Below are 18593 nucleotides of genomic sequence, written 5' to 3'. Positions count from 1 at the left end.
ACCCCGCCGCAGGGATTCGAACCGCCGACCATGCGATCGGCAAGTCCTAGTCGCTGAGGTTTTACCCGCGGCGCCACAGTTTGTTTATTTTTAGCAACTTTATGGAGTTGCTAAAAATAAAGAAACTCTCCATGCTGCAGTAGTGCTACAGAGGCCTTGTTAAAAGCAGCCAGTTCCTCTCCTGCCCTTCCTCTCCCACAAACCCCGAGAGAATGAGTGAGGGGGGTTACCTGAACGCAGGTTGGTCATGGTGGCTGGGTACTCCAGGTTGTTAGGATTGTGGGTAGTCACCCCGATTTCAATGGATCCTGACCACTTGTCTACCAGCTTGTCGATTCGGATCTGGAAGAAGCAGCAGAGGCGTCAGCCATTTTTCACGCCCAGGGACCTGCTCCTCTTCCCCATCCCTGGCCCGTCTCACCCTGGGACCTGCATCTCTCTTGATGCCTTCTGCCCATCTCCTCCCCACTTCCGGCACCTAAATCAGCCTCCCCCTAAACTGCGTCCTTCCAGCTGTTTTGGACTACAACTCCCATCAGCCTCCTGCCCCTGGACAGCGCACAGTTCGACAGCTGTGATTCAAAACAGCTGGAGTGACTCAGGGTTGGGGAAGGCTTGCCAGACCACAATACCCATTGTGCCCGACCACTGGATATGCTGGCATGGGGGCTGATGGGAGCTGGAGTCTAGCAACATCGAGAGACTCCTTTGTTCTGGAGGTCCGTTCTTAACCTGAAACTGTTCTTAACCTGAAGCACCACTTTAGCTAAAGGGGCCTCCCGCTGCCACTGCACTACCGGAGCATGATTTCTGTTCTCATCCTGAAGCAAAGTTCTTAACTTGAAGCACTATTTCTGGGTTAGCGGAGTCTGTAACCTGAAGCGTATGTAACCCAAGGTACCACTGTAGCCTCTTAAACTTTAAAAGCTTAGGTCCAGTCGCGGATGACTCTGGGGTTGCGGCGCTCATCTCGCTTTACTGGCCGAGGGAGCCGGCATACAGCTTCCGGGATTCAAACCACCGACCTTCTGATCAGCAAGTCCTAGGCTCTGTGGTTTAACCCACAGCGCCACCCGCGTCCCAGGGGATATGATAGCCACCTTCAAATATCTGAAGGGCCATCACATGGAAGACGGAGCAGGCTTGTTTCCCAGACTGATGAATCCAAATGACAAGAAGGAGACAACTAAACTTCAGGAAGTCTCCTCTCAGGGCTTTATTTCTGAGCAATTGAAGACTGCGCCTCCACGCAGCCAACCTTGCCTCCGCCCACTTCAAGCCTCTTCTGGTTCTGGGAGACATGGGAGGAAGGGAGCTGGTCGCAGCAGGAGGGGGAGACACTATTCATCGGCCTGACTCACTTCTGCCCCTTGATCTCCCCCTCCTCTCCTGCTCCAGTTTCTGCCTCCGATTCCGGACTTCTCTCGGCCCGCAATTCTCCCCTTCTCACCTCAAACATCTCGTTGTCCCGCAGCGGACGGTTGGTCATGACGACGCCGTTGTTGAACTCGTCCAGCGGGCGCCTCCGCTCGGCCGTCTTGTTGTTGTTGCTGAGCTTGATGAGGGTGCCGCACTTTTCGTGGAAGAGGAGGGCGTCGTTTGAGGTCATGGGGGGGGCTCCGCAGGAGGCAGAGTCCGAGGGGGGGCTGCCCAGGCTGACGTTCAGCAGGCTGCCGTTGTAGGCCGACAGGATGGCGTTGCTCACGACCTCCGACAGCTCCATGCTGGAGAATCCTGCAGGCCGGAAGAAGTTTGGATTTGATATCCCGCTTTATCACTACCCGAAGGAGTCTCAAAGCGGCTAACATTCTCCTTTCCCTTCCTCCCCCACAACAAACACTCTGTGAGGTGAGTGGGGCTGAGAGACTTCGGAGAAGTCTGACTAGCCCAAGGTCACCCGGCAGCTGCATGTGGAGGAGCGGAGACGCGAACCCAGTTCCCCAGATTACGAGACTACCGCTCTTAACCACTACACCACACTGGCACCGGAAGAGGAGGAGGAAAGCGCTGTTAAGAAGGGGACAAGACCCTCTTTGGTACACACTCCAAAATAGCTTCCAAGGTCTCCTGTCCCTGGATGCTCAACACATCTACTGGGAGAAAAAGGAGCCTGGAATTGCTAAAATCAGCCCGCGGGAAGGCAGTAGGTATTTCTTCATACTCAGAGGAAAGGCCACCCAACACTGTGGCAATATTAAACGCGCTTTCTACACCGGGGGTCCCCAACGCATGCCCAATTACAGGGCCTTGTTTCGTTGTCAATGTCAATGGGGCAAAGAGCATAAGGAAAGCTGAATAAGGCCAACAACCCATTCTTTCTTTCTTTCTTTCTTTCTTTCTTTCTTTCTTTCTTTCTTTCTTTCTTTTTATTTAATTTATTTATTTATTTATTTATTTAAATTTTTATTTTATTTTATTTATAGGCATCTCCCCACTGACCATTAGGGGCCCCTGACCCTTAGGTCCAGTCGTGGCCAACTCTGGGGTTGCGGCGCTCATCTCACTTTATTGGCCGAGGGAGCCGGCGTCCAGCTTCCGGGTCATGTGGCCAGCATGACTAAGCCACTTCTGGCGAACCAGAGCAGCACACGGAAACGCCGTTTACCTTCCCGCCGGAGCGGTACCTATTTATCTATTTGCACCTTGACGTGCTTTCGAACTGCTAGGTTGGCACTGAGAACTTAAAGGTAAAGGTACCCCTGTCCGTACGGGCCAGTCGTGACTGACTCTAGGGTTGCGTGCTCATCTCGTTTAAGAGGCCGGGAGCCAGCGCTGTCTGAAGACACTTCCGGGTCACGTGGCCAGCGTGACGAAGCTGCTCTGGCGAGCCAGCACCAGCGCAGCGCAGGGAAACGCCGTTTACCTTCCCGCTATAAAGCGGTACCTATTTATCTACTTGCACTTAGGGGTGCTTTCGAACTGCTAGGTGGGCAGGAGCTGGGACCGAACAACGGGAGCTCACCCCGTCGCAGGGATTCGAACCGCCGACCATACAATCGGCAAGTCCTAGGCACTGAGAACTTAGATGCAGTCAAATTGTGTGTGACCGCGTATATTCACAGCGTCAACAAATAAATTGATTTAAACTGTGAAAATAGTGCCAAAAGAGCAGGGAAATGGCTAGCAGTCCTGGGAGCCTTTGCAAGGGCAATGCCAAGAGCCTTTGCACTGAACTTTTGGGCCTTTTCAAGGGGTTCCAGATGGTTAGAGGGCGTTTACAGGTTTCTTAGGGGGGCCCCCCCTCCCATATGCCATTTTGTGTAGACGCACGGTACCCGGGAGCATAACCCCTGCGGAAGTGGAGAGGTGCCTGTAGTAAATGTGTTGTATACCGCCCTTCAAGGGATGTGGGTGGCGTTGTGGGTTAAACCACAGAGCCCAGGACTTGCCGATCTGAAGGTCGGCAGTTCGAATCCCCGCGACAGGGTGAGCTCCCGTTCCTCAGTCCCTGCTCCTGCCAACTTAGCCGTTCGAAAGCACGTCAAAATGCAAGTAGATAAATAGGTACCACTCCGGGGGGAAGGTGAACGTCGTTTCCGTGCGCTGCTCTGGTTCGCCAGAAGTGGCTTAGTCCTGCTGGCCACATGAACTGGAAGCTGTACGCCGGCTCCCTCGGCCAGTAAAGTGAGATGAGCGCTGCAACCCCAGAGTCGGCCACGACTGGACCTAATGGTCAGGGGTCCCTTTACCTTTATTAGCCATCAATAGCCCTCTCCTTCTCCATGACTCTGCCTCATCTTCTTTCAAAGCTGCCCACGTTTGTGGCTGCCACTGCCTCTTGTGGTGGTGAGTTCCACAGTCTGCTGTGTGAAGCATGTATTCCTTTAGGCCCTCCCAAATCTCCAGGCATGCTGCTGCAGTGGGTGGCCCCCAACGTGATGGCCTGGGGCTCAGGCTTGGACTCGGAGCCAAAATAGTCTCAGTCCGCACCGGATCCTTTGCCCCAGGCGGCATCTGAACCTAGTCTGGGGCCTGATCTTGAAGAGCCCCAGTCTGCACAGGTTCCCCTGCAACAAGCACCAGCTGGGCTGAGTCAGGGGCCTGATCCTGCCCTGGCTCCAGATGCGGGAATGAACTCGTTGCCTTCAGCTGGGCCATCGCTTACAGCTGCTCCAATACCAGTTGGGTCAGGGGAGGCTGAGGTGGCCCCTGGGTCTAGTAACCCAGCAACGTCTCCCGAGCTGCAGAGACTGAGGTCTGAGAGAAGGAGAGACCTGAGTACTCGCAGGAGGAGTGCTCGCCTTCGGGCGAGACAGGGAGGTGAGTCGCCAGGGGATCAGGACCGGCCGTTACCCTGACAGAGATAAAAGGCTGTCGGGCCTCGCCCCAAGTTGTGGGAGCAATGTTGCTGTTTTGTCAGAACCTGCCTGAGACCCTGTGCCTGACCTTGCCTGGTTTCCTGCCTTGGCTCTGTTGGACTGACTCCTTGTGGAACCCTTGGATTTGGGACCGGACCTGGACTGTGTTACTTGGGTTACTCCCGGGCCCAGCACACCCAAGTCCTCCAGAGCGGAAAGGAAATGCTCACCGTTCTCCGACTCCAGGCTGTTGGGAAATTTATCCGGCCGGTTCTGGTTGCAAGGCAGGTCCAGAGCTGCAAAAAGAGGAGGAAAGGAGGTGAGGGATTTGACTCAACACCAGCTGCAGTGCCCTCTAACTGCAGTGCACAGATCCCTCCGGCACTATCAGGACCTGACATAGTTGTCAACTTTCAGATTTGAAAATAAGGGATCAGCAGCCTCTCCTGTCCCGGGGACAGTCTACGGGATATCTAACAATCCAGAATAGCAGCGGGAAGCAGCAGGAAACGGCACTGGAATAAGGGAATTTCCCGCAAAAAAAGGGAAGGTTGACAGCTATGTATCAGGACAACAACAACAGATCGACCCGCATGATTCAGATCACGGCACATCTTTCAGCTCAAAGCAGAGACAGTGGCTCCAGCTCCAGGTGGTTCATAGAGCACAACAAGAGCCCTGCCGAATCAGGCCAGCGGCCCACCCAAGTCCAGCATCCTGTTCTCACAGCGGCCACGCAGATAGCCCAATCGAAACCCTCAAACAGGATTCGAACACAAGATCCACGCTCTCCCCTCCTGAGGTTTCCATCAGCTGGTACCCAGAATCACTGCTGCCTCCAAGCATAGCCAAATTGGCTAGTAGCCATTGATAACCTAATCCCCCATGAATCTGCCTAATGCAATGCTAATCTAATATCAATCCAATATTACAGGCACTGGGCTGAGTCGCCTTCGCTTCTCATCTTGTCTCACCCTTAAGCAAGCAAGCCCAGCCCCAGGGAAAACAACACAAAGCGAATTCCACAGCTTCACCAGCTGCGCAGCGACATCTCAGCAAATTCCTCCCAGGATTCATCCGAATCATCGAATTGTAGAGTCGGAAGGGAGCCCAAGAGCCAGTTTGGATAGTTAGCCTTGGTGAAAACCTGACGTTTTCATCCCCCCCAAAAGTTTTTGATTGGAGTTTCCATTGAAATGAGGCTGCATTTTAATGTTTTAATGTTGTATTTTAATCTTGTTTTTTAAGTTGTCTCTCAATCAATTTGTTTTTATATCGGGTGTTAGCCGCCCTGAGCCCGGTCTTGGCTGGGGAGGGCGGGGTATAAATAATTTTTTTAATTATCTAGTCCAACCCTCCAAAATGTGGGAATCTCAGCTAACACATTCATGACATGATGAATCATTGGGACTACAACTCCCATCATTGTTGAATAATTGAATGCAATGATTTTTTTTTAAAAAAAAACCAATTAACACCCAATGTGTGCAGAGGATGGGCAACCAAGATGGGGGAAAAGAGAGTTTGGGAAATTAAGCTTGATGAGGAACAGTTCAGGGAGTTGGGGATAACATGGAGAAGAGGGAACAGAGTGGTGGCGTGGAAGCCATCTTCGGGTATCTGGAAGATGGAACAAGCTCTGGAAGCGAGGACTTGAACCAAGGGATTCAAGTGGTAAGAAAAGAAATTCTAACTAAACATTAGGAAGAACTTTCTGAGGGTAAGAGCTTTTCGACCGTGGAATGGTCTCTCTTAGGAGGTACAGTGGTACCTCGGGTTACATACGCTTCAGGTTACATAGGCTTCAGGTTACAGACTCCGCTAACCCAGAAATAGTGCTTCAGGTTAAGAACTTTGCTTCAGGATGAGAACAGAAATCGTGCTCCAGCAGCGCGGTGGCAGCAGGAGGCCCCATTAGCTAAAGTGGTGCTTCAGGTTAAGAACAGTTTCAAGTTAAGAACGGACCTCTGGAACGAATTCAGTACTTAACCCGAGGTTCCACTGTAGTGGACTTTCCTTCCTTGGAGGTTTTTAAAGCGAGGCTGCATGGCCGTTTGTTGAAATTGAAATTGAATTGAAATACTTTATTGTCACTTGTACAACTTGTATACAGTGAGATTACACAAGCAACCACCCCCCCAGCTCTCTTATTCTTAATTCCCCTCGTTTACTGAGACACACACACACCAAACCCAAAAGTCAGTTGCCCTGTTGTTATCTTTTCATTCAGCAGCCTAATGGCCCACGGATAGAAGCCGTTCTTTACCCTGTTGGCACGACTAATCCTGCTTCTATATCTTCCGCCTGAGGGCAGGAGATCAAGGAAGTGCTGACCAGGGTGTGAATCATCCCTTCTGGGGTTTCTTCAGCTGTTATTCGGCCCTGTATCCACAGCTCGGACACAGAGGTCCAGCTCTGAGGGCCTTCTGGAGGTTCCCTAACTGGCAGAAGGGAAGCTACAGGCAGAGGGCCTTCTTAGTAGTGGCGCCTGCCCTGTAAGTTCCCCTCCCATCTGATGTCAAGGATACCAACAATTATTTTAGAAGACATCTGAAGGCAGCCTTTGAATGTGTTTTGTTTTGTTATGTTTTTATATACGCTGGAAGTGTACAGAGTGGCTGGGGCAACTCAGTCAGATGCGGTGGGACGGGGAATAATAAAAATATTATTATTCCTGCATTGCAGGGGGTTGGACAGGATCACCCTTCAACCTCCCCAATTTCAGGATTCTACCCAATAAATGCAAGCAGAGAGGGAGAAGAACATCCTTAAGCCTCCGATTCTGCAGGGCGGGGGGTGGGGACACTTCCTACCTCAAGGAAGCACAAAGGGCGGGGGGACGCCTTCTCCCTGGACTCTAAATAATAATAATAATAATAATAATAATAATAATAATAATAATAATAATTTATTATTTATACCCCGCCCATCTGGCTGGGCCTCCCCAGCCACTCTGGGCGGCTTCCATAGAAACCAAAAATACACTAAAATATCACACGTTAAAAACTTCCCTGAACAGGGCTGCCTTAAGATGTCTTCTGAATGTCAGGTAGTTGTTTATCGCTTTGACATCTGGTCGGAGGGCGTTCCACAGGGCGGGCGCCACCACCGAGAAGGCCCTCTGCCTGGTTCCCTGTATCTTGGCTTCTCGCAGGGAGGGAACCGCCAGAAGGCCCTCGGAGCTGGACCTCAGCGTCCGGGCAGAACGATGGGGGTGGAGACGCTCCTTCAGGTCTACTGGGCCTTTGAGGCCGTTTAGGGCTTTCAAGGTCAGCACCAACACTTTGAATTGTGCTCGGAAACGTCCTGGGAGCCAATGGAGGTCTTTCAAGACCGGTGCTATATGGTCTCGGCGGCCGCCCCCAGTCACCAGTCTAGCTGCCGCATTCTGGATTAGTTGTAGTTTCCGAGTCACCTTCAAAGGTAGCCCCACGTGGAGCGCATTGCAGTAGTCCAAGCGGGAGATAACCAGAGCATGCACCACTCTGGAGAGACAGTTCGCGGGCAGATAGGGTCTCAGCCTACGTACTAGATGGAGCTGGAAAACAGCTGCCCTGGACAAGTGTGCTTGTTCTCATAGAATCGTAAGAGTCGGGGAAGATCAATTAAGAGAGGTCTGGGAAAAGGAGGCAACACGGCAGACAGATAGTCTAAGCTGGGGGGAAATATGGGAGAATCATACATTGCAAAAGGTTGTCTGTTAAAAGAAAATTATTATAAATTAGTTTGGAGATGGCATTTAACACCAGTCAGATTAAATCAAACAAACAAGGACTATTCGGTGTTATGTTGGAAGGGATGCCAGGAACTGGAACTTATGTTCACATGTGGTGGGGGTGTAAATATGTACAGTGCTTCCTCTGGTTACGTACTTAATTCGTTCCGGAGGTCCGTTCTTAACCTGAAGCACCACTTTAGCTAATGCGGCCTCCTGCTGCCGCCGGAGCACGATTTCTGTTCTCATCCTGAAGCAAAGTTCTTAACCTGAAGCACTATTTCTGGGTTAGCGGAGTCTGTAACCTGAAGCGTCTGTAACCCGAGGTACCGCTGTACATTTTTTTTTCTGGCAAAGGGTGTTTAAGGAGATAACAGAAATCACTGGGATAAAGCTGACTGAAAGTCCAGAGGTAGCATTGTTATCGATATACGATGGGGTGGAAGGTTCGCAGGTTACGAAGGACTTGCTCACAAATTTACTGACGGCTGCACAAGTTGTTATAGCTAGTGGAAGGGGCAAGGGGAATATACCGTATTTTTCGCTCTATAACACGCTCCCAACCATAACACGCACATAGTTTTTAGAGGAGGAAAACAAGAAAAAAAATATTCTAAACAAAACAGTGGATGTATGATTTTTGTGGTTCATGCTGTGGCCACAGACATGTGATCTAACGATGAGTTTGGGGTAGCCCAATGCAAAAATCCTGAGGATCCATGTGGATCCGTGCTTTGTAACTACGTGAATGAAGGAACTGTCAGTAATGTATGGTATCTCCAATACAGTGATGAAGGAAGGGGGGGGAGCTCGCACTTGTCCTAGGCAAAGCAGCCAACTCCTATAGGCCTAGGTGCCTTCACCCCCTCCATTAAATATTTGAGGGAGTCATCCTCCCCCCATGCTGATGGGCATTGCCATTCATATAAGGTACCAGTGTGCATGCACTTTGTCTTGAGATCATTGCAGTCTGTGAGATGGGGCTTACCTGTACCTGCCCCCCCCCCAATATTTTATTGAAATTGGAAGAGGGAGGGAGGGAGGGAGGGAAGAGAGAGGGGGAACTCACATTTGTGCAGCTGCCTTGCCTCGAACTGAAGCAAAAAGAGGAGGAGATGCAGGGACACGAGCCTTGTAAGCTGCTTTGTTTGAATTTACCGGTGAGGTGCTGGGGGAGGGACGGAAGGGGATGCCCTCTTTGTCCCTCCTTCCAGCTCATTGTAAAGAAAGCTGAGTAAGAGCCACTTACATGTGTGTAAGGGAGAGCCATAGAGCAGGCAGACACTGAGAAAAAGAGGCTGTCTCCCTTCTCCCACCTTGGCTTTTACAGCTGCAGGCAGCTCTTGCCGGCTTCCAAGCTGCCTCCCTTCTCCCACCTCGCTAAAAAGCCATAGAGCAGGCAGACAGGAGGGAGAGAGGCTGTCTCCCGACACTCAGCTGTTGCTCAGCTGTTGCCGGCTTCTCAGGGAGCCAAGCGGAGGAAAAGAGGCTGCCGAACAGCCAGCAAGAGCGGCTCCTCCTGCCTGCATTCGCTCCATAACACGCACACACATTTCCCTTTACTTTTTAAGGGGGAAAAACTGCGTGTTATGGTGCGAAAAGTACGGTAAAATGGAAGAATGGTATAAAGAGGTGTGGGATATACCTATTTATGATAAATTAACATGTGGCATTAAGGTAAGACGGGGAATACGCAGGAGAAATGATTTTGAGGATACTGTATATGGAAGATGTTTGTAGAATTTGTAGGGTCAAAAAGGAAAGGAGTCAAACCAATGCAAGAGGTGTTGAGATTTTGGGAGGTTGGATAGTTACAATGGAATGGCCTTGGGGGTGTGGGGTTAACATTTTAATTCTTTCTTATTTATTTATTTATTTATTTATGATTATTTCTTTGTCAAAATACAAAATGAAATTGAAAAACAGAAAAGGAGGATAAGAATCATAGATTTGGAGGGGCAGATCACTGGCTCCCCCCAAATAAGCTCAGCACCTTTGGCTCCCCTAAAAAAAGCTTTACATCTTTGCCCTGAAGCCCCCAAAACAGGGCTTTCCTTCCTACAGGACCGCCTCTCCTGGTATGCCCCGCAGAGGACCTTAAGGTCCACAAATGACAACACCTTGGAGGTCCCAAGTCACAAGGTGGTTACATTGGTCTCAACTACGGCCAGGGCCTTTTCAGTACTGGCCCCGACTTGGTGGAACGCTCTGTCACAAGAGACTAGGGCCCTGCGGGATTTGACATCTTTCCGCAGGGCCTGCAAGACGGAGCTGTTCCGCCTTGCCTTTGGTTTGGACTCAGTCTGACCCTCATGTTTCCCTCCCCTTATGGTCTTGGTCTATGGGCTACTTTTAAAATGAGGCTCCATTTTGAATTGTATTTTAATACGTATTTAAAATTGGGTTTTTTTACCCCCCATTATGTTTTTTTTGGTAATTTTACCGGTGTTAGCCGCCCTGAGCCCAGCTCTGTCCAGGGAGGGCGGGGTATAAATAAAAAATTATTATTATTACTACTTTAAAAAAAGCTCAACTTTGACCCGAAGCCCCCAAAAACATGCTTTTCCTTCCTAAAAAAAGCTCAACAACCTCAACCTGAACCCCAAAAAACAGGGTTTTCCTTCCTAAAAAAACTCAGATCACTGCCACCACCACTGTCCCTTACGGGGATCAAACCTGCAACCTTGGCGTTATCAGCATCCCAGCCTCTAACCAACTGAGCCACCCTGTAGCCATTGGCCAAGCGCCCCCCTGCCCAAGATGCCTTGCAGGTGAGCTGTTCCCCCGTACCTTCATCGTGCGCGACGGCCTCTTCCGCCTCCTCGGGGCTGCTGGGCACCACCGTGATCTGGGTGCACTTGCCGTACAGGTCCACCACGGCCCAGACGTGGAGGGGGATGCCGGTGGCGGCCACGCCGCAGTCCTGCCCGTTGACCCAGAGGCGCAGCTCCCCGTTGGCCGTGCGCTGGATCCCCACGCGGTCGCCCTCGCCCAGCTGGTCCAGGTCCTGCCCATACTCCTCCAGGATAGAGCGCCCGTCCCGCAGCACCGAGCAGCCCGAGATGATCCAGGAGCCGCCCTTGAGGCCCGTGGCGCTGCTGGGGAAGTCGAGGTGGTTTGGGTCCAAGGCAGTCACGCCAATCTCGATGGAGCCGCTCCAGGAATTAACCTGCGGGAGGCAGAGAGCCGTGTCAGCAACTCATATATATACAGTGGTACCTCGGGTTACATACGCTTCAGGTTACATAGGCTTCAGGTTACAGACTCTGCTAACCCAGAAATAGTGCTTCAGGTTAAGAACTTAGCTTCAGGATGAGAACAGAAATCGTGCTACGGTGGCAGCAGGAGGCCCCATTAGCTAAAGTGGTGCTTCAGGTTAAGAACAGTTTCAGGTTAAGGACAGACCTCCAGAACGAATTAAGTACTTAACCCGAGGTACCACTGTATAAGCTAGGGGCAAGCGGCCCCTTAAACCTGGGTCGCAATCGCCACAATGGAATGGCTGTTTGCCAGGGAGTTGGAATAGATGACCTTTGGGGATCCAAACCGATCGATTCTACTACATTGCTTGATGGTAAAGGTAAAGGTAAAGGGACCCTGACCATTAGGTCCAGTCGTGACCGACTCTGGGGTTGCGGTGCTCATCTCGCTTTACAGGATGAGGGAGCCGGCGTACAGCTTCCAGGTCATGTGGCCAGCAGGACTAAACCACTACCTGCGCAACGGGACACTGTGATGGAAACCAGAGCAGCGCACGGAAACGCCGTTTCCCTTCCCGCCAGAGCGGTACCTATTTATCTACTTGCACTGGTGTGCTTTCAAACTGCTAAGTTGGCAGGAGCAGGGATCGAGCAACGGGAGCTCACCCCGTCGTGGGGATTCGAACCGCCAACCTTCCGATCAGCAAGCCCAAGAGGCTCGGTGGTTTAAATCACAGCGCCACCAGCGTCCCAGGTATGCAGGAAGGAGAAACACACACAGGGGAAATGGAAATAGTATTGACTATGGGCTAGGGCAGAGGTCTTTAAACGGTGGTTCGTGAGTTCCGTTTGGGTGGAACGGCTGCAGCAAACTCAAATACAGTAGATGCTCGGGTTGTGAATGTGATCTGTGCGGGATGCACGTTCGCAACCTGCAGCGTTCGCAACCCACAGCGGCGCGTTTGTGCATGTGCGAGTTGCGATTCGGCGCTTCTGCACAAAGCACAACTTAGCGCTTCTGCGCATGTGCGACCGTCAAAACCCGGAAGTAACCCATTCTGGTACTCCCAGGTTTTGGCGGTCCGCACCCCGAGAAACACAACCTGAAGCGTCTGTAACCTGAGGTATGATTATATCTCTGCACTCAGCCCTACTCATTCAGTGATGTGACAAGGGAGGCCTAAGACGACCGGCAAGGTGTCTGCGATTCGCACAGCAGTGCAGGTGCACAAGACATGCGCCTTTTGCTGCGCACGAGTCAGCTGGCTCAATGCGAGACGTCGGTTGCCAACCCGGTGCCTGGAAATCTCCGCACAGTAGCAAACCACCTGGGGAATTTCAAACACTGGCAGAAAGGAGGAGGAGGAGGAGATGAAGGCAGAGTCGCCGCACCTTGCAACAGAAGATCCGCTTTTGCTTACAATAGGGGCAGTAGCCAAGATGTCAGCCTCCTGCTGTTTAGACTACAACGCCCATCATCCTTGACCACTGCCTGTGCTGGCTGCGGCTGCTAGAGCCATAGCGTGGCGCAATGGGTCAGTGCGTCTAGCTGTTAACCAGCAGGTTTCTGGCTCGAGCCCACCCAGGGATGCCTGAAGGCAGGATTCCTGAATTGCAGCGGGTTGGACAAGATGACCCTCGTGGGACCCTCCCTCTATTACTTATTTATTTTTATTTTACATACGTACAACCCAAGCTTCCCTGACTGCAGGTTGCAGAAATATATCACTGTATTGAAACAAACACAGATTCTAATCAAAGGACCATACAAAACCATGGTACTCAATGGGTGCAGCCCTTTCTCAAAGGAATAGCGCTCTTAACATGCACAGGGGTACTCAACAGGCTCAAGTCAACAGAGCCTGGAGTTAAGGCCTCTAAGGAGAAACAGCTCCCAAGTGGGATGTACAAATAAACTTTAAAAAATGAGCCATTTCCCCCCTCCACCATATGATTATTATTTTTTTAATCTCCACTCCCTCCCCAGCTCTCCTGAGCTACCTGGGAGAATTTAGGAAGGAGAGAAGGAAAATGTTTAAAAATTAGGTATTGGGCCAGAATTAGCAGCCTCTCTTTCTCTGCTCAGGAAATGATCATATCACAGCAGCTCTGGGTCAGACAGAAGGACGACTAGTCCAGGGTCCTGCTTCTCCAAAGCACCTTGGAGGCAAACGCTCTCCTCCAGGCCAGGAAATAAAAATGTTAAAATTTCTTCTGGCTGCTCTGCCTTAACTGAACCTGCCCACTTTCCCATCTGAGCTCATTCAAAACAAGCAATTGTGTTTGCTGATTTGTGGGCTATCCAGGATTCAAAGGGAAGAGCGGACAGACAGAAACATTTCAAAATTTGCAAGCGGACAGAGCGCACCATAGTGCTCCTCTGCAGACAGATTAGCCCTTTCCTAGGATACGCCAATCCATGCCGACAGGTAAGATCAGAAGAGGCCTGCAGTGGGATCAGGCCAACAAACCACCTAGTCCAGCAGCCTGTTCACATAGCAGCCAACCAGTGGCCACAAGTCTGAGCACAAGAGCATTTTCTGCGCGCCCCCCTGCCCTGATTCCCAATAGCTCGTATTCCAAGACACCCCACCTCTGACAGTGGAGAGAGAATACTAAACCACTGTGGTTAGATGGGACTGATAGGCTATTTGTCTAATCCATTTTTAAAGCCATTCAGGTGGGTGAGCAACGCGACCTCTTGTGGCAGTGAGTTCCATAGTTTAACAAAGCGCTGTGTGAAGGAGTACTTTTCTTTGTCTGCCCTGAACTGTTCAGCTTCCTGGTGTTATGAAAATGAGAAAAAACGTTTCTCCACCTTCTGAACTTTTCCCAACTGCACATTTTCTGAAGCGAGGCAGCCAGAACTGTAGACAGTATTCCATAGGTGGTTGCACCAGAGATTTGCAAAACGGCATTATGATACATGTTGGATTTTAAATTTGCAGTCCCTTTGCTAAATGGAGACGCCATCCTCTCTTGTTTTCCTGTGGCTCCAATTTGTCTACAGTACGCAGACATTGGCACTCACAATCAACGTTGGCTCTTAGAGAGAGTGATCATCCTCTCCGTTCTCGGCCCTCACTGCTCTTGAACTCGGGACACGTGGCCCTGACTTCCCATAACCAGTTTCTCACTCCCTCCCAGTCACCTCTTGCCCCAGATGCCACTATTCTCCCTTAGTGTAGCCCACCTCACAGGGTTGTTGTTAGGACCAGATGCAGGGGTGAGGACCATGAATACAGCCTCATATGTACCCTTGGCGCTCCCTTTCTTCTTCCTCCACACAGACCACAACAAAATCCACCTCCAGATACCTCCCTTTACCTCTCATATATTCCACCCTGCTCATCTCTGCACCCCACAAGCTGATCGCCCAGCCCCACACACCCCAGTTGCCACCAAATCGCCCTCCACACACCCTGATCTTCCTTCTTCATCTTACTCTGCATTTTCTCCCACTCAGCCCCCCCTCCGAACATCCCGCTTCCCACTCCTCTGGTTGCCCCACCTGCCCCTCCCTCCCTCCCTCTGGCACCTGCCACATGGGGGGGGGGGAGAGATAAATGTGAGCTTTCCTACATACAAACCCAGCTGAGCTCCCACCCCCCTCCCAGCCCAACCTTCTTAGCTCAGCTATTCTCCCATCCCACCACCCTCCACATACCCTGATCTTCAACCTTACCCCCGTTATCTCCCCACTTACCCCTCACCCGGCCTCCACATACCCCCCTCTTCACTCTTCCTACCCCCCAGTTACTCCAGTCACCCCATCTCCTGATCTCCACCCTTCATCTTACCCCAATTATCCCCCCACTTACCCTCCACATACCCCACTCTTCACTCTTCTTACCCCCAGTCACCCCACCCCCTACCCTCTGCATACCCCGATCTTCAACCTTTCATCTTACCCCAGTTACCCCCGTTATTCCCTTACCCCACTCTCCATACCCCCAGTCACCCCACCCCTACCCTCTGCATACCCTGATCTTCAACCTTTCATCTTACCCCAGTTACCCCCTCACTTACCCTCCACATACCCCACTCTTTTTACATCCCCCCACCCTCCGCCTACCCCGCTCTTCCCCCTCCCACTCATCTTACCCGTTGCCCCAGTTATCCCCCCTCACTTACCCCCCAGTCACCCTACCCTCTGCATGCCCTGATCTTCACCCTTCATCTTACCCCACTTACCCCCACAGCCTCCATGTACCTCACTCTTTACTCTTCTTATATCCCCCCACCCTCCGCATACCCTGATCTTCAACCTTTCATCTTACCTGTTACCCCAGTTATCCCCTCAATTACCCCACTCTTCCCTCTTCATACCCCCAGTCACCCCACCCCTACCCTCTGCATACCCTGATCTTCAACCTTTCATCTTACCCCAGTTATCCCCCCTCACTTACCCTCCACGTACACCACTCTTCTGACATCCCCCCACCCTCCACATACCCTGATCTTCAACCTTTCATCTTACCTGTTACCCCAGTTATCCCCTCAATTACCCCACTCTTCCTTCTTCATACCCCCAGTCACCCCACCCCTACCCTCTGAATACCCTGATCCTCAACTTTTCATCTTACCCCACTTACCCTCCACATACCCCACTCTTCTTACATCCCCCACCCTCCACATACCCCGGTCTTAAGCCTTTCATCTTGTCTGTTGCCCCAGTTATCCCCTCAATTACCTCACTCTTCCCTCTTCTTACCCCCCAGGCACCCACCCCCTACCCTCTGCATACCCTGATCTTCAACCTTTCATCTTACCCCAGTTATCCCCCCTCACTTACCCTCCACGTACACCACTCTTCTGACATCCCCCCACTATCCACATACCCTGATCTTCAACCTTTCATCTTACCTCCGTTACCCCAGTTATTCCCTTACCCCACTCTTCATACCCCCAGTCACCCCACCCCTACCCTCTGAATACCCTGATCCTCAACCTTTCATCTTACCCCACAATTACCCCAGTTATCCCCCTCACTCACCCTCCACATCCCCCCTCTTCTTACATCCCCCACCCTCCACATACCCTGATCTTCAACCTTTCATCTTACCCCACAGTTACCCCAGTTACCCCCTCACTTACCCTCCACATACCCCACTCTTCACTCTTCTTACCCCCAGTCACCCTACCCCCTACCCTCTGCATACCCTGATCTTCAACCTTTCATCTTACCCCAGTTATCCCCCCTCACTTACCCTCCACGTACACCACTCTTCTGACATCCCCCCACTATCCACATACCCTGATCTTCAACCTTTCATCTTACCTCAGTTACCCCAGTTATTCCCTTACCCCACTCTCCATACCCCCAGTCACCCCACCCCTACCCTCTGCATACCCTGATCTTCAGCCTTTCATCTTACCCCAGTTATCCCCCCTCACTTACCCTCCACGTACACCACTCTTCTGACATCCTCCCACCTTCCACATACCCTGATCTTCAACCTTTCATCTTACCTCCGTTACCCCAGTTATTCCCTTACCCCACTCTTCATACCCCCAGTCACCCCACCCCTACCCTCTGCATACCCTGATCTTCAACCTTTCATCTTACCCCAGAGTTACCACCCCTCACTCACCCTCCACATCCCCCCTCTCTTCTTACACCCCCCACCCTCCGCCTACCCCGCTCTTCCCCCTCCCACTCTGCTGGGGGCACCCCCGTTTCCCCCCCTCTCCCCTCACCTTCCTGTCGATGCGGACGGTGAAGACGGCGCCCGGGGCGAGGGGCTCCCTGCTGAGGACGAGCCCGTGGTTGAACTCCTGGCCGGGCTGCGAGCGGGCGGCGCTGCGGCCGCCCCGAGACACCGTCACCAGCCGCCCCGTGCGAGGGTGCAGCAGCGGCAGAGGCGCCGAAGAGGGCCCCGCCGCCGCCCGCTCCCCGCCGCCCGGGCCCAGCATCCCGCCCCCCGGTGGACCAGGCCGCCCCCTCCGCCGCCGCCGCCTCCCCCCCACCCACGGCGGAGGCACCAGGGCGCACAGCCGCGCGCGACGGACGGCCGCGCTTTACGGCACAGGGGCATGCCTCCGCCGGCCCGCTTGGCGGCAGGAGGGCGCTCCGACGCCCGGAAACGCTTTACGGCAGGAGGGAGGGAGGGAGGAGCGCAGCGCCGCCGCCGCGCTTTACGGCAGGCTGGCGCAGCGGCTACGTGCCGCCTTTTCCTTTTCCGGCAGGAGCGCTTTACGGCAGCAGGGCAAACACTCTCGGGGAGAAGCGGGGGATAATAATGATAGTTTATTATTATATTTTTAAGGCGGGGGGGGGGACCTCAAAGCGGCTTACAACCTGCATTAAAACGTCAAATGCACAATTTATTTATTTTTATTCATTATTAATTCCATCTGACATATTAATAGGTGGTTGTTAAAATTCCAATGCGTCAGCAATCATTTTGCTTATTGGTATTTAATAATCGGATAGGACAGCGATAAACATGCAATATTTCAATGTATTAACAATCATTGATTATTAATGAGAATAATAATGTAATGTTGCAGCAATACAAATTCAACAGGTGCAATAAAAATTATGTTAGTACCGTGCGCTTGTTTCCTCTCGTCTTTTTAGATTGTAAAACTATTATTAGTATTAGGTATTAACATTTTAATAGCATAATGACTCTTCAACATCAGCATTATTATTATTCATTTATTTATACCCTGCCCATCACATTGTTAGACTTGGTGCGCTCATTTCCTCCTTCCAACCTGTTTTCCTTTTGTGATGCATCTTTTTCAGATTGTAAACTCATCTCTCCTTTCTTTTCTTTTTTTCATTTTAGCAAGTTGCAATTATGCCCTCTTTTTGGCCGAAAAATGGGATTTTAAAAACTCTTTAGATAAAATTAGTTATTTTTTTAACAGCATTTATAAAGGTAAAGGTACCCCTGCCCGTACGGGCCAGTCTTGACAGACTCTAGGGTTGTGCGCCCATCTCACTCAAGAGGCCGGGGGCCAGCGCTGTCCGGAGACACTTCTGGGTCACGTGGCCAGCGTGACAAGCTGCATCTGGCGAGCCAGAGCCGCACACGGAAACGCCGTTTACCTTCCCGCTAGTAAGCGGTCCCTATTTATCTACTTGCACCCAGGGGTGCTTTCGAACTGCTAGGTTGGCAGGCGCTGGGACCGAGCAACGGGAGCGCACCCCACCGCGGGGATTCGAACCGCTGACCTTTCGATCGGCAACCCCTAGGCGCTGAGGCTTTTACCCACAGTGCCACCCGCGTCCCCAACAGCATTTATAGACCGCTTGATTGCAATAAAGCCTCTGAGCAGTTCACAAGAAAAATCATTGATACCTCAGTGGCATATTTCAAAGCTACACAGCATACCTAAGATTAACACCCATAGAGCTCAGTAGGACTT

General features: G+C 51.6%; 1 protein-coding gene across 1 annotated transcript in view; it reads right to left on the bottom strand.

Moving 5' to 3' along the window:
• The window catches only part of NEURL4 (neuralized E3 ubiquitin protein ligase 4), a 58012-nt gene extending 40705 nt beyond the window's left edge, over window positions 1-17307 (bottom strand). The window contains 6 exon segments of the mRNA XM_077916816.1: window positions 231-342; window positions 1451-1734; window positions 4529-4594; window positions 10804-11182; window positions 16914-17152; window positions 17155-17307. Of these exon segments, the coding sequence (XP_077772942.1) occupies window positions 231-342; window positions 1451-1734; window positions 4529-4594; window positions 10804-11182; window positions 16914-17152; window positions 17155-17251 (1177 nt within the window). The 5' untranslated portion in view covers window positions 17252-17307.
• Between the last annotated feature and the right edge of the window lie 1286 nt (window positions 17308-18593).

The sequence above is a fragment of the Podarcis muralis genome, chromosome 13 (genome assembly GCF_964188315.1).
Source record: "Podarcis muralis chromosome 13, rPodMur119.hap1.1, whole genome shotgun sequence".
Lineage (NCBI taxonomy): Eukaryota > Metazoa > Chordata > Lepidosauria > Squamata > Lacertidae > Podarcis > Podarcis muralis.
This window is presented reverse-complemented; position numbering and strand designations above follow the sequence as displayed.